At 37.6% G+C, this 16,391-nt stretch overlaps 1 protein-coding gene across 2 annotated transcripts in view; it reads right to left on the bottom strand.

Annotated features, from left to right (window-relative positions):
* Nucleotides 1-8,206: 8,206 nt before the first annotated feature.
* TERF1 (telomeric repeat binding factor 1) overlaps nt 8,207-16,391 on the bottom strand; it is a 33,439-nt gene continuing 25,254 nt past the window's right edge. For both annotated transcript variants that reach the window (XM_080800855.1, XM_080800854.1), the window contains 2 exons: nt 13,664-13,770; nt 8,207-9,432 (listed from right to left, as the gene is read on the bottom strand). In XM_080800855.1, the coding sequence (XP_080656981.1) occupies nt 9,256-9,432; nt 13,664-13,770 (284 nt within the window). In that variant the 3' untranslated portion in view covers nt 8,207-9,255. The remainder of the gene's footprint in view (nt 9,433-13,663; nt 13,771-16,391) is intronic.

The following is a 16,391-nucleotide window of genomic DNA, read 5'->3' on the forward strand; positions in this document are numbered from 1 at the left end:
ACATATATGTGCATACACACACACACATGCATGCACACACACAAACCCAGGAAAAGATGAAGAAAGGAATTAGGGGTGGTGATCACTCAGAAGGGGAGAATGATAAAGAGATGAGGGGGAAAAAAAAGGAAAAGGATCAGGGTAAATAATAACCACACCATTCTCTTCTTAGGATCTTTCTTGGGATGTTTTTGAGAATGCTGTAATTAACCATAAATATCAACAGCAATAATGTAGCCATCTTTCCTGGCTATGCATAAACATGATACAAAATAAAACTGGTTCTATTCTCTAAGAATATTCTAGTGGATATTCATATAAATAAGTCAAGTTGACTTAGAAAATAAAGACCTGGACATTCTGAGGTATAAGCAATCAGGTGGTGGGAATATTGAAAGACAGGTGAACCCTCTAGGCTAGTGACCAGTGGATACACATTTACTCTCTCTCCTCCTCTAAATCCCACTGAGATTGCAGGATTCACAGCAGGGAAGTCCGTAACATAGATGAGGAGGGCAGAGTTGGTGGTGGCAGGAATCAGCCCCAAATCAGAGATTTTGAGGAATTTTTTTTGATGACTGCAAGTAAATTGGCTTCTCCTGATGGATAAACCAAAATGGAAAGAGTATACCCTTTAAAACATGCAGACAAGACGGTGGAAACAGAGGTGAGAGCCATTCTTCCTGGGGTGGGGAGGTCCCACTGAGCAACAAACAAGATGAATTTTAAACGTCCTACCACTAGGGACAAATTTGTGAAATTTAAAATCAAGGATAAAGAAGACTATGAAACCTTCCAGAAAGAGAAAATACAGATTACCTACAAAGGAACAAGAATTTTCATGGGAAGGCAGCAGTGTTCTCATCAGTGTCCTTGGATGCTTGAGATCTAATGGAATAAGGCCTCCAAGCACTGAGGGAAAATTATTCTGAAGCTAGAATTCCCTGTCAGCCAAACTACTAATAAAGTCTGAATGCAAGATACAGACTTTCAGAGGCACAAGCACACAGAAGCCTTATGAAGGTCCTAAATAGGGTTTTGGGATTATTTTTGTTTGTTTGTTTTCATTTAGACATAGCAGGTTGAACATACTTCTGCCTCCCAATTCCTAATAAACTTAAAGAATTTTTTTTAAAGGCAAAAAAAAAAAAAAAAAGTAATGATAAGAGGATCGAGAGAGACAAAGATAGCAGGAAGGGGATGGTCACCAGACTTCGGGACCAGAAAAGCAGATGGCTAAGACGAGAGGAGAAGCCAAATGCCTACTGGAGTGAATCTGGACGAGCAAGGTAATTTACAGCACCTTGGAAAGGTTCCAGATACTTCTTTTATTGGAAAGGTTGACAGTTGGTATAAGAGACAGTCTTAAATTCTCTGCAGCCAGGCAACAGCCTGACAGGTCTACTCTTGGGAGGGACTCCAGACTGGAAACGCCAGAGACAGCAACTGAGAACGGAAACTGAGTAAGTCTCCATCCTGAATGGTGACCCCCGGGTCTCTCCTCCACGTGCTCTGAGAATACTGCAACCAGGGGCGTACACTCCTCTCCTGCACTCCCACTCCCATCCGCTTACAGCAGTTGCATTCCCCTCTGAGGAAATCGATCATCCAAGAGAAACGACTGCAGGTAGTGACAGCTAGAACAGCCAAATTCCTGTCCCGTTGCTATACAGGGACGCCTTAATCTTGACATGGGCGCACCCATCAGTGCTCACAGAGCTTCCTGTCAACTTTTTCATTCTCCCTCGTAAATGTAAATGAACAGCCCAGGACAAGAAGACATTTGAGGAAAACCACTAACAAACACAGAAACCAAAATTAAATAGAAAAAAAGCAATATAACAAAATTTAGGGTTAGTAAATAATGCCAGGATCAAAAGAGATGAAATAATATCAATCATGAAGAACTGGATGCCCAGACAAGGAAACATTAAAACTTTAATAAGGAGAATTAAAACCTCTTGGATATTAGAAAGATTGATAATAGATATATAAATGTTATAACATTTGGAAGTTAAGCAACATTTTCCCCAGAAAGTAAACAAATTAAACACAGCAATTAGGAGACAAAAGATAAAAAATTAGATCAACGAGATCCAGCATCTGGATAATGTGAGTTCTAGAAAGAGAGTACAAAGAAACTAGGAGGGAGATTACTCAAGAATAATACAGAATTTTCTAGAACTTAGCATTTACATTGCCAAGGCTATGGAGTGACTGTCTCATTTGTTCAAATAAAAAGAAAAAAGATTGTCATTAAAGCAAATTGCCATGAAATTCTAGATCATTGGACTCATAAAAGAATCTAAAAGCTTCCAGAGAGAAAAATGTAGGTCACCTGCAAAGGATCAATAATCACAATGGTTAGCAGACCACTTGAAGCAATATTCGACCCTAAAGACAAGAAAGCAATGCCTTTGAAATTCTGAGAGGAAATATCTTCCAAATTAAAATTCTACATCCAATAAAATTATTAGTCAAATACAAGGATAGAATAAGAGTATTGTCAAACCTGTAAGATATAAATTTTTCATTCTATGCTTTTCTTGAGAAGGTACAGTAAGAGAGGCTCTACTTAAATGAGAGCATAAACCAGAAGAGAGGGTCCAGGAAGTATGAAATCCAATGCAGGAGAGATGACTGGGATCCCCAGGGGAAAGCTAAAGGGACATGTGAGCTCGACAGCTGTACAGCAGGCCTGGAGGGCAGCCAGACACATGAGAGTCACCAAGACAAATCAAAGAGTATCTGACATATTTCAGTGTATTCAGAGATTTTTCACAGTTGGGTCAGAGAATTTGGAGATGATAAATGATGGGTACAGACAGCTCGGGTGTAAATAACAGGGAAGTATAATAATACAAACACTGATTACTGATTTAACCAAAAATGGATATAGATACTCTGGAAGAACTGGGGAGGAGAAGCATATGCATGGTACAATGTGTGTGTTTGCTGGGGCTTGGGGGAAAAGCATGCAAGAGACCTAAAACCTCTCCCTAAATAGTGGGGGGTGGGGGTGGGGTGGGGTTCAATAATCTAATACCTCAAACTAGAACATAAACAGCAGTGTGAGCATATTTTTATTAAATATAAAAAATCAATACTTGAGAAAAGAGTTGAAAGAGTTCAAAATGATCACCTTTAGGGAGAACTGAAAAGCAGTGGAAGGGAAGAAATGTTTTCCATTTTAGCCATGTAGAACAATTTTACTTGTAAAACTGTGAACATGGATTACTTTAGTAAAAATGGCAATAAAAATTCCAAGAAAAAACTGAAAACAAAAGTATGGTTAAAATGTGGCATGGTTTGGAGCTACTAGGGTAGGGGGAATGGATAGGAGGACACAATGAGAGAGAGAGAGAGAGAGAGAGAGAGAATACAATTTACCTTGGCACTTACTTTGAGTTGCAAGAATTCATGATACAAGATTACATTTTTTGAGTTAGTCACATTTTGAGGATCTAATGTGAATAATAAAGGTATAGTCATAATACAGGCTTATTGGCTTCTGATTTTTTAGAATGACTCCATATCTAAAGCACAAAATATTTCACTATTAGATTGAATGCTAAAAATGAACCAAACCAATCCAAACAGAACCTCTTAGCAATGTAATGGTGATAGGAGGGCTGGGAAGAAGGGAAGTGCTGAGTTTAGGGAAGGGGCATAGGAGGGGAGTTAAATGTGTCCTGTGTCCTATCCGGGGAGTAATGGTGATAGCAACAGCCATGCCTAAGGAATCAAGATACAGAAGCATAAACAAAAGGGCTCATCGTAAGATTCACTTGGATAGCAACTCATCAAAGTTGTTACTGTTGTTTTGAACCACTTGGTAGTGGTAGAAAGCCTTAGAATTAGAGAGACTTAGAAAAGCATCTCTGAAATCATAAAAAAAAAATATACTTGACAGTGAAAAATACACTTCAATTACAGGTGTATTTTGAGGAATTCTTGTATATTTTACTTGCTGCTGCAGCTGCCAAGTTCCATTGGAATTGAGAATACTGTGCTGGGCTGTTTTATGAGTGACATCAACATTCCTGGACTAAGGAGGGAAGAGAATTCTGCCCTTTTTTCTGATAAAGAAAAAATAAAAGTTGTGTCACTTACCAATGCGATTCTGCCAATGCAAGTCAGAAAAAATGAAGCTTGACTCCTCATCTGTGACATGTAATTATTAATACTGTTCTGCCTCCTCATCAGGGTTTTGCAAGAGTTATAATTCATGCAAACCAAAGCACTCACAGACTTATAAAGACAAAGACAGATGTGAGCTCTTCAAGGACTCAAGTGGAAAGGGAAAACATTCTTTTCTTTAAATAATTTTCTTGTAAAAAACAAAGACACTGAAAAAGGATTCTTTTCCTTTGAGAGGTGTAGATTATATAAACCATCACATTCCTTATGTCAAATTGTCTTTTTATTTTTGCTCTCTCAACACAGGGTAGGTTTAAATGAAGGTTTACTTTCATATTTAAGTATTTTGACATATGAAGGTGTTATGTGGTGGGGAACGGTAAGTAAAACAAAACAAAAAACAGAAGCAATTTTTTGGCTCTCAGCGGCAAACCCCTTTCTGTGCCCTGCTTTGTGATCCTGGAGCTAGAACTGCACACACATCTCTTGACCTAACAGTTAAGCTTTATCAAGAGAGGGCAGTGACTCCAGTGATGGTGACAGCAAGCCCACTCCCTTCCACAGTTACATAGTGTGGGAGCCACATGGATGAGCTCCAGCCACACCCTCCGGCCCCCTCTCCATCGTCCCCACACCACCCAGGAATGGTGGGTGGGCTGCTTTTCCAGACCAGCACCACCCGTAGCCTCTGCCAGTCTCTTCACCTCCAGCAGACCGTGCTCCACCACTCGGCAGAGGCAAGGGATGCCCATTTACAGTACTTCCTTTATTGTTTTCTCTTCCTCAGCAATGGGGGCAGAATGCAAAGCCCAAGGCCAGACCAAAGTGGGGTATGATTAAACAAGGATGCCAAAAGACTCTATTCTTAAAGGAAGACTGAATTGGAAATAAATCCAAAACGGTCCCCTTCTCCCTAAGGAACTGTGGGAGCACATTACCTTGGCCTAATTAAGGCTGTCACCAGTCTGCTGTCTTGTGAATCTGCACCCCAAATTCTCATCACCAGGCTGGTCTTCAGAAACCCTACGCTGTTGATTAACTTTAAAAGTGGTTCCAAATTTGGAAATTGCCAAACCTGGAAGAAAAAAATGGGAACTGAAAGACATTCCCAGTTTCAGAAGTAACTGCTTACCAGAACAAAGTCCTATGTATTTATTTATTTATTTTTCAAAGATTTTATTTATTTATTTGACAGAGATCACAAGTAGGCAGAGAGGCAGGCAGAGAGAGAGGGGGAAGCAGGCTCCCCGCCGAGCAGAGAGCCCGGTGCAGGGCTCAATCCCAGGACCCTGAGATCACGATCTGAGTCCAAGGCAGAGGCTTAACCCACTGAGCCACCCAGGAGCCCCAAAGTCCTATATATTTTAAAGAAAACAAAATTTAAGAATTCAAAGGCCAGGGCCAGCAAACTATAGCCTGCAAGCTAAATCTTGCTGCTTTTGTAAATATAAGTTTATTGGAACACAGCCACAGCCACTCATTTATTACCTATGTGTATGGCTAATTCCAAGCAGACTCAACACACTGTTCTACCCACAAAGCCTAAAATATTTTATCTGGCCCTTTATACGGAAAGCTTGCCAACGCCTGGCTCAGACCACTGACATTTAATATAATTATTGATGTGGTTGGATTCCAGTGTACCAATTTTTATTTGTCCCTGTGGTTTGTTTTTGCTTCCTGTTTCCCCTTTCACTTTCTTTTGGATTATCCGAATAATTTTTAATATTCTATTTTTAATTTATCTGTTGGTAGATGTGTTCTTTAAAATGGTTGCTTTAGGGATTAAGTATCATACCTAGCCTTTCCATTTATTTAAGAGTTAATATTATTCCTAATATAAGACTTCATGTAATTTGGAAGCCTTGCAGCAATAAACTGAAACAACTCTGAGACGGAATATAAAAATGGACAATGGGGAGACCTTATATGACAACAAACTCTGACCTACAACCTTTGTGGCAACAAGTTTAGGTCACCAAATGGAACCCTGAAGCAAACACTCAGAATGGTGGAGACTCGGTTGATGACTGCCAACATCCTGATTTTTTTGTCCAAACTCAGGACCAAGCAGAGAAAGCCAAATATATTCCCCCAAACAATCACATAAGGTGCCTGCTGCTCCAGCTTCCTCATGCCAATGACCTCCAACCAGAGCATGCCTGCAGCTTTGTCACTTAAAAGCCTTCCCATTACAAACTTCTGCCTGCATCTCCGCACATCCCACGTAGTCGTGGCTGACTCCCTTGCTACAGCAAGCTGAGTGAACAGCCTGTTTTGTTCTCACTTCTGAGTTTTTATTTCCACAACTCAAATGCTCAACAATGTAATAAACGTAGTACAATCATGTATTACTATATACATGAACAAACTATAGCTACACTCATGAATTCAAAGGAAAAAGGCCAAGTAGTTATTTAATTTACTTAAGTGTCTCAAGTCAAAAAGAAAATCAAGATATTCTCCTGGCCTTAACAGACGAGCTGGGGCTCATTCAACAGGTAGCCGGATCACTTACAATTCTGCCTTATCCTTCACTTCCTGTACATACGAAGCTCAAAGATCAGAGGTAGAGACCTAGGGTCCTCCCAAGTCTTTTCAGAGACTGTGCAGTCCTGGGCATCCGGCTGCCTTCCAGGTTCCCTAATTTACTCCAGTGCTTCAAAGTCCCTTACCTGCCCCCATCCCTCACCGCCCTCATGTACCTTCCTCTGCAGACTTCAGGTTTGTGTGGCACCTCTGACACTAGGCAGCTGTAGTAGGGGGTTTGTTTGTTGTTAAATTTTTTTCAAGATTTTATTTATTTGACAGAGATCACAAGTAAGCAGAGAGGCAGGCAGAGGGGAGGAAGCAGGCTCCCCACTGAGCAGAGAGCTCAATGTGGGGCTCTATCCCAGGACCCCGAGTTCATGACCTGAGCCGAAGGTAGATGCTTAACCCACTGAGCCACCCAGGCACCCCTAGGTCCTAGGTTTTTAAAGCCCGAGAGCTCAGAGGGTGAAAACCAAAGGCAAATTTCTGAATTTAACCCTCAGGGAAATGCCAGACAAGTCAAAACAATGTGAGAACAAAGTGTCCCCTTTGGCACCATCAAGCCATACCAAGAATTTCTTACAAAACTTAGTGTCTCTTTTTTAAGCATTGCTCCAGTTGTTTTAGGTTTTGATTATATCCCAGAGTTTCAAAAATTAGATTTTAACAGTTTTTGTCAACTTAATAGTTGTCTGAGTCAAGGGAAAAGCCTTGGGAGCTCCCCACCCCACCATTTTTGGTGATGTCACTGTCACACTTTTAAAAAGATGACATTTTAGAAATGGAGGACAGATGAGTGCCTGCCAGGGGTTGGAGGAATGATGCAAGAGGGAGAGGAGCAGCAACAGGACGGATCCTTATGGTGTTGGGAGCTGCTCAGGGTCTCGCCTATGGTGGTGAATACATGAACCTACACAAGTGATAAATTATTTAGGACTAAATACACACCTACCATACAAGTAAAACTAGGAAAATGTGCATAACACTGAATTGTACCAATATTATGATGGCGATATGCTGTAGTTTTATGAATACTAAGGGGAAGAAAAACCAGAGGGAAAAAAGTATAAGGAATTTCTCTGCATCATTTCTTACCAACTGCATATGAATCTATAATTATCTCAAAAATTTTGATTAAAAAATTCAGAAGATTTCAGACTTAATAGGAAGTAGTTTTAGAAACACATTATTGAACTTATTTTGCTTCCTTCTTATGCATCCATAAATTATGTGATAGAAATTTATCTTTAAATAAATCTAAAATAGCTCTTCTAAGAACTAAAATAAAATTCTCAAGAAAGCACCATACTACAGTGTAATTACTCTGATCTTTTTTAGGAGCACATAAAATAATTGAGCATCTCACATTTAGTGGAAACTTAGGATTTGATGATTTATGGTATGTCTGGAATGAGGTTTACTTATGGGTCCATTTTGGCTCATGTCGCTAACTTTGGCACTACCATCAACATGTCTGTAATAAACACTGACAGCAACTAGTGGTAATGGGAAAGATGGAATCAGGAAGCATACAGTAATTATCCACATTTCTGTTTACTATATGCATAAAGACATAACTTCAGGAATAACAGGAAAGTAATGTATGCAACTTTAATGAGAAATGAAATTTAAATTATTAAATACTACCATTTAACTGTGTACACTAGTACTTCAGTATTTCCACTCATTAAATAAAACACATGTAACTCAAAACGCTAATTCTTCACTTGTGACTAAATTCTCTGAAGAATAAAATGCTGTGAAAACTCAAAATTGTTCAGTATATTATGGATGACCTTGTTTATTTAGCAATTACCACAGACATTAAAATGATCATGGGTAATACTAATTTACGCATTTACAGAATACCACTTAGGCGCAATACTGATGTATTAAATGAAAATACAGAAAAAAAAAGTCAATGAAACTGGCATTTACGACACCAGGTTAAAGGCAGATTTAAAACCATTTTTATCAAAGTTTTAACACTGGAACAAAGTTAAATGTACCTAATGAGACACGAAGCTGTTCTTGATAATAGTATAAACCTTTTCCTCCTATGGGTATTACTATTTTTAAGTTACCACCTCTATATGAAAACAACTGAAAGGAAAATTTAAGTATGTTACAACTCATGGATTACTTTTGTACAGGCATCATTCTATATACAAATGTATTAGGAACTAATATATTAAGGCCCTAAATCAAGTCGTAGAGAAACTTCACTTGAATGTGTGTTACAAAGATGAAGTCAGCCTACAAACACAAAATAGGTTAATGGGAATAAATATATTTTTTCAACTTTCTTTTAATTGGAATAGGATTTGAGGATAGGGTTACTGAAAGCACCAGGGTTCAACAAATTTATATTTTATCAAAGGAAAAAGATTCTTAAATAATGCAATGATGGCATATCACCTTACTCTTATCGCATAAGTCTTTGTATTAGTCAAAGTGATACTATAATGATACTGTAATGCTTTAGATAAAAATTTTAAGATACATCAATGATCACCGACTTTCAAACAAAAAGCAGTGACCAAAATATTTAACAGTCCTTTTATCAAGCTTTTACAAACACATTTAGTCTTCACTGTCTGAGCAAATCAGTTTTAGCTTCTTCATAGTCCTCCATCTGTCTTTCAACATGACGCCTGTTCGGTTGTTGAACTTATAATGTAGTAATATTTTAGACCAGTTTCCCTCTCCGTATTTCCGCACACCGGATCTCAGATTCTTGTCTTCTTCCCAAAGCCATGCCTTTTGATAAAATGCAGAACAGTTATTCACAGAAACAATTCTTTAAAAAACATACTTAACATAAATCCAACTTTTTTTTAAAAAACATTTTATTTATTTATTTGACTGAGAGAGTGAGCACAAGCAGGGCGATTGGCAGGCAGAGGGAGAGGGAGAAGCAGATTCCTGCTGAGGAGAGAGCCCAATGCTGGGCTCAATCCTAGGACCCTGTGACCATGACCCGAACCAAAGGCAGACACCTAACCGACTGAGCCACCCAGGTGCCCCAATCCAACTGTTTTTAATCAAAATAATATTAGTTTCTTAAGGATGGAAGAACTTGCATATGTATTTCTTAGATTTCTGCAAGAGCTTATGTTTATAAGATTTCTCAGGGTCCTTACTATTACTGTTCATTTCACATAAGCATAGTATAGCTCAGCTGCTCCAGATCAGACAGCTACAGAGTGACAGAGCTAATCCAACCCAGTTCATCAGACTTTAAGCCTACATTGTCTCTTGCGATGCTTTCCTACAATTGTTATCAAACTGCTATTCTCCCCTCGCCCTTTTAAAAAAAGATTAATTAATTCTGCAAAGAAAGAGAAAGAGAGAGAGAGGGACAGAGAGTACATGTTCACAAGAAGAGGCAGAGGGAGAGAAGCAGACTCCCCGCCGAGCAGGGACCCCAACCCAGGGCTCAGCTGGATCCCACAACCCTGAGTTCATGACCTGAGCCAAAACCAAGAGTCAGACGCTCAACTGATTGAGCCACCCAGGCATCACCAGACTAGTACTGCTTAGTACTAGTACTTCCCATGAAACTCTAAATAGAACTTATGAATATTTAATACTTAATATTTAATTTTAATTTTTAATATTTAAATATTTAATATTTTACTAATGAACTCAGTGAAAACCCAGGTCTATGTTAGGCAAAGTATACACAGCCATAAACCTCAAATCTTCCCTAAAACAAATTCTTAAAAACACAACTAAAAAAGATTAATTCAAAACATACTGTTTTCTTTTGGAGAAAATGGCTAAAAATTTTTTAAAAATCAAATTAGTACCATACATAGGAAAAAAATTATTGATAGTTGCTTTTGCTACAAGTGACCAACTAACCTCCCCTTTTGCTGACATGCTTAAGGAGCAAATGACTATCTGAGTGATTATGTACTGTGCCAAGACTAGGATTAATTTCCCCAGCTGAATTTCCTAGTTTCTTTAAAAATCCATTCATCAAGTCATGAAAAGATAGTGTAAGGATTTCGCTTACATGAGGTATCTAGAATAGTCAAACTCACAGAAACAAAGTAAAATAGTGGATGCCAGGGGATGGGAAGAAGGGAGAATGGGAAACTGTTTAATGGGTACAGCGCTTTAGTTTCACAATATGAAAAAGTCATAGAAATTGGTTGCATAAACAATGTGAATGCACTTAATGCCACTGAACCATACACTTAAGAAGGATTAAGAAAAATTTTGTTATTATGTTTTACTACAAAGCTATAAAAAAGTTAAAAAAGGAGCAAAGAACTTTATAGACATTTCTCCAAAGATACACAAACGGCCAATAAGTACATGAAAAGAAGCTTAACATCACTAACCATTAGGGAAATGCAAATCAAAACCACAAAACACTACCTCACACCCATTTTCACATCTATCATCAAAAAAACCCCCCAAAAACAAAAAAACAAATCCCACAGAATACTAAGTATTGGTAAGGCTGTGGGGAAATTCTCTTACACACTGTGGGAAGGAATGAAAAACTGTGTGACCACTGTGGAAAGCAGAATGGTAGTTCCTCAAAAAAAATTAAATAAAATTATCATGTGATCTGGTAATTCTACTTGTGGTATATTCCAGAAGAACTGAAAACAGGGACTTGAAGAGAAATCTGTACACGCATGTTGGTAACAGCGTTAGTAGGCAAAAGTTGGAAGCAACCCAAGTCATCTGCTGATGGATGGATGGATGAACAAAATGTGGTATATAAATATAGTGATATCATTTATCCTTAAAAAGTAAGTTAATTGTGACACATACTATAACATGGATGAAACCTGAGGACATTATGCTAAGTGAAGGAAGTCAAACACAAAATGACATTATTGTAGGATTCCACTTGTATGAGAGGTACATAAAACAGTCAAACTTGGAGACAGAAAGTAGAATGGTGGTTGCCAGAGGCATGGGAGAGGGGCAAATAGGGAGTCAGGGTTTAACGGGTATAGCTTTTTTTTTTTTTTAAAGATTTTATTTATTTGACAGAGAGACACAGTGAGAGAAGGAACACAAGCAGTGGGAGCGGGAGAGGGACGCCAAGCAGGGAGCCCGATGGGGAACTCGATCCCAGGACCCTGGGATCATGACCTGAGCCGAAGGCATATGCTTAATGACTGAGCCACCCAGGTGCCCCTAATGGATATAGTTTTTGTTTTTCAAGTTGAAAAGTGTTCTGTGGATGGATGGTGGTAACGGCACAACAATATGAATGTGTTTAATGCCACTGGACTATATACACTTTAATATAGTTAAGCGTAAATTTCGTTATGTTTATTTTACTACAATTAAAAAATTCGAACTCAGTTGTCTGATGCACTATTAAAAAGAACTCAAGGTGGCTTCAAGAAGACAAACCTGAGATGAAAACTCTCGTGTACGGCTCAATGCCATAAAACTGGCACTGACCATAATTAAACCCCTTGTAGAAGTTTGTCTGAGGTGCCATGTCTTGGCAACCGGCTGTCTTGAGTGCATGGTGCACATGGCTAATTGATCTCCAGATAAAGACAAAGAGGACATCCTCCAGTGGCAGTCTGCGGTGACCAACCCAGCCGCTTCTCTCATCAGTCACCACTCGTACAAATTTCAATTCACTGCTTGTCACTGATGCAAAACCAAAGGAGATGTAAATTTTCCGTGTGTGGGTGAGGAGTTTAAAAAAGAGAGAGATGGATTTACCGATTAAAAGTACTTCAGCAGTGGGTTATTAATCTTTGGGGTCACATAAAACTTTGAGAATAATAAAAGCTATGGATCCATTTCACAGACAAGTGAAGACATACACAATTTCACATAACATTTCAGAGGCCACTTAGACTAACCTTAAAATATCACTTTTATAGTCCCCAAGTTAAGAATTTCTGTTGTGTAAGAAGCTGCTAGTTTTGTTCAATTTTAAAAAGTAGTCCTTGGTTCATGCAAATTTCATATATATGACAGTTTTTCTTGTTCAAATATGAATGAATTACTTTTAATAGAGTGCACAGATGATATCTGATACAATACAAAAGCTCATGAAGTAGGAATTGCTTGCTATGTTCACTTCAGACACAAAATATATTCCTAGTAGCCTGGAATTTGACCCTAGCCTGTGTCTCAACATGAACTATTTACAAATAGCTTTTCAAGGGGGTAAAAGAAAATCTCATCTTAAATAAAGGAGAATAAGAAAAAAGTACTAGATCACCTTCAACTTCTAGCTGTGATAAAAAGGACTAGATTTATTCACTTGCTATAAAAAACTAGAAAACCAGATAAAATCCAGGAAACAATGGTTTGAGGCACTGGACAGATGGCATAGGACTATAATCACTGAGAGCAGAAATGAAGTGAGTCCTAAAATTGACCCATCTTAACTTTCTGAATAGAAAAATTCCCTATCAAATGGTTTCTTCTTTTTTTAAAGCACAGAAGGACCATATTTAAATTGGATCCCCAGGGGCGCCCAGGTGGCTCAGTGGGTTAAGCCCCTGCCTTCGGCTCGGGTCATGATCTCGAGGTCTTGGGATCAAGCCCCGCATGGGCTCTCTGCTTGGAAGGGAGCCTGCTTCCCCCTCTCTCTCTGCCTGCTTGTGATCTCTCTCTCTCTCTGTGTCAAATAAATAAATAAAATCTTTTAAAAAATAAATAAATAAATAGGATCCCGATTAGGAAGATATGAATATAAAAACTTATAATGTGGATTTAAGTCCCACTTTACATTGATAAATAGACCTTATGATAGTATCACAATAATTCTAAATAAATGTCATTATCAATATCCAACTTAAGGCTGTTTTAAAAATACAAGTGAAGTATTTTTTTTTAGAATTTAGGATTGGCCAATTAATCCAACATGGCAAAATCAAAGATGGTGAAGTGGAAACATTTTACATTCAAGATCTTCCATGGTTGAGCAGAAATAATTTGAAATAATTGAATTAATGCCCATTAAGTCTTATTTAAATAAAACAAATACCTGTTTTTTCCTAGATTGTGGTTTTTTAGAAGTTCCTGGCTGACTATTCAAAACATGTCGTCTCTTATTTTCAGCAGCTTGTCTTCTGAGTTTTTTCATTCTTTCACCTACAAGTAGAAAAAAATCATCAAAAATTGCTTCACATTAAAATAAAAAGGGGGATATTTTTAAAGGTTACCATGAAATTCTATCTAGTACTTAGCTATTTTAAATAAAAAGAACTCTATCTGCTTAATTTTTTCCCCTTTGAATCTGGAAGCAGCAGAATACAATGCAAAGATCAGTTTCTGAAAATAGCAGATATTGAATGCTGATTCCTTTATGTCTTTAAACAAGTTATCTCAACCTCCTAGAACCTGTCCTTTTCATATCTGTTAAAAAAAAGAATAATATTTTATCTTATAGGATCGCTGAAATTTTCTTAAGATAATGTTTAAGGAATATTTAACCTAGTATAAGAACTACAGCCCTTCCTTTATTTCTTCTTTCTTAGTCATAGTCAGTTTAGTAAGACAAGATGTATACGTAACTGAAAAGAGAACTGTTAACTGAAAAAAAATTGTTTATATAAAAAATCTTAAAGAATCTACAAACAGAATTAAAGAGTTTAGATGGCTGGATAGAAGATCAATAAACAAAGCTCAATAGTATTTGTTCATTAGCAATAGTTAAAATATTTGAAACAATCAAAAAGATAATATTTACAATACGAACAAAATATATAATATTCTTAGGGATAAGTCTAGCAGTGGTCAAGATCTCTATGTAGTAAATTATAAACCTCTATCATATATGTGTATGTATATATATACACACTACACATTATAAGAAAATATATGACAATCTAAATAGAGTAATGTGCTTCTGTTCGTGCATAGGAAGACATAATAAAATATAAAGTCTATAATTAATACTAATATATAATAACTGTGTTTGTTCTTTCCAAAAGTACTTACTGTTAAAATGCACTTTCAAATGAAAATTTCAACAGGGCTTTTTGTAGAACTTAACATTATTTTAAAATTATATGTGTTATGAGTAGTTCACCACCAGCCCTGAGCATCCCTACAGTTTTTGCTGAATGTACAAGGTTTATTTGTTTCCTGATACTAAACAGTTTTGTAGTCAAATAGGCACCCAACTAGGTCAAAGGAACCACAGCCTGACCACCATGTAACTACCCTCTCTTGGGGAGGGGACTGGCTGTTTTGCTATCCCATTTTGCAATCCTGTTTTGCTGCTTACTCCAAAAGAGGTAGGCCCTTGGCACCAAGTTTCTCATTTACAGTACAACCTATCTGCCTGCGCAGCATCTATCTGGGGCCTCTGCACCGCCTGTCGGACTTGGAATAAAGAATCCAGTACAATTATGCTGACACCATGCTACTTGTTGTGCTGTAATGAACTGTTTTGCTCTGACTCATTAAGTTGTATTGGCTACTTTTGGCACCTGTGGAGTGGTAGCAGGTTTCCCCTGACAACATGGAAGATTAAAACATCAAGAACTGTCAAGATATTCCTGAAGAAGAGTAAAATGAAGGGAATTTCCCTATCATATACTGAGTTATTATGAAACTACAGTAATTTAGACAATTTGGCATTGTTGCAGGAACAGACCATATATGCTGGTCAGGCTCCAGTCAGGAAAATGGAAACCACACTAGTTACGAAGAGATTTTCATACTGCAAATTGTTTAAACAGGTGTTAGAAGACTAAAAAAGCAGAAAAGGAAATTAACAAATTAGCACAGATTAATAATTAACAATGAAATTCATAATTACAGGTTTTAATATTGTCTCTCAGTAACTGGTGGAACAAACAGGCAAAAATAGGCAAGCACACACAAAATCTGAACAGCACTATGAATTGACTTGACCTGATATTTTACAATAGAATTCACTTTCAAGTGCATATCAACACTCACCAACACAGACCCTATCATGTACTAGAAAACAAATCTTAAATTAAAAAAAGAATCCTACAAAGTATATTCTCAGTCCCAAACAGAATTAAATTGGAAAGCACTAATAGAAAGATATCTGAAATACCCTTAATTATTTGGAAATTAAACAGACAGCTTCTAAATAGCCCAGAGGTCAAAGAGAAAGTCTTAAGGGAAATGAAAAAAATATTTTGGACTAAATGAAAAAACAACATCTCAAAATCTGTGGGATGAAACTAAAGCAATAATTATAGGGGAGTTTATAGTATTAAATGCACATATTAAAAAAGATCTGGGAATCTATGAATAATAGGCAACTCATATACAAAGACAGAAGAAAGGCTGACATTAGACTTGCCCATAGCAGCACTTATAAAGTAAAAAAATGGATCGGTATCTGCAAAGGTTTTTTTTATTTTTATTTTTTTTTATTTATTTGACAGAGATCACAAGTAGGCAGAGAGGCAGGCAGAGAGAGAGGAGGAAGCAGGCTCCCCACAGAGCAGAGAGCCCCGACGTGGAGCTTGATCCCAGGACCCTAGGACCACGACCCAAGCAGAAGGCAGAGGCTTTAACCCACTGAGCCACCCAGGCGCCCCCTGCAAAGTTTTAAGAAAAGTATCTCTGAAGAATATTATGTTTAGCTAAATTTCCCTTTAAGCAAAAAATAGTACACACTCAAGGTACAGCATAGTCCCTATGTCAATGGTTTTTTTACTGTAATAATGAAGTATGGAGACAGATGGTATCTACCGTTGGAGTAAGCATAGCATAATACATAGAGC

This window comes from Martes martes, assembly GCF_963455335.1.
Source record: "Martes martes genome assembly, chromosome: 4".
Lineage (NCBI taxonomy): Eukaryota > Metazoa > Chordata > Mammalia > Carnivora > Mustelidae > Martes > Martes martes.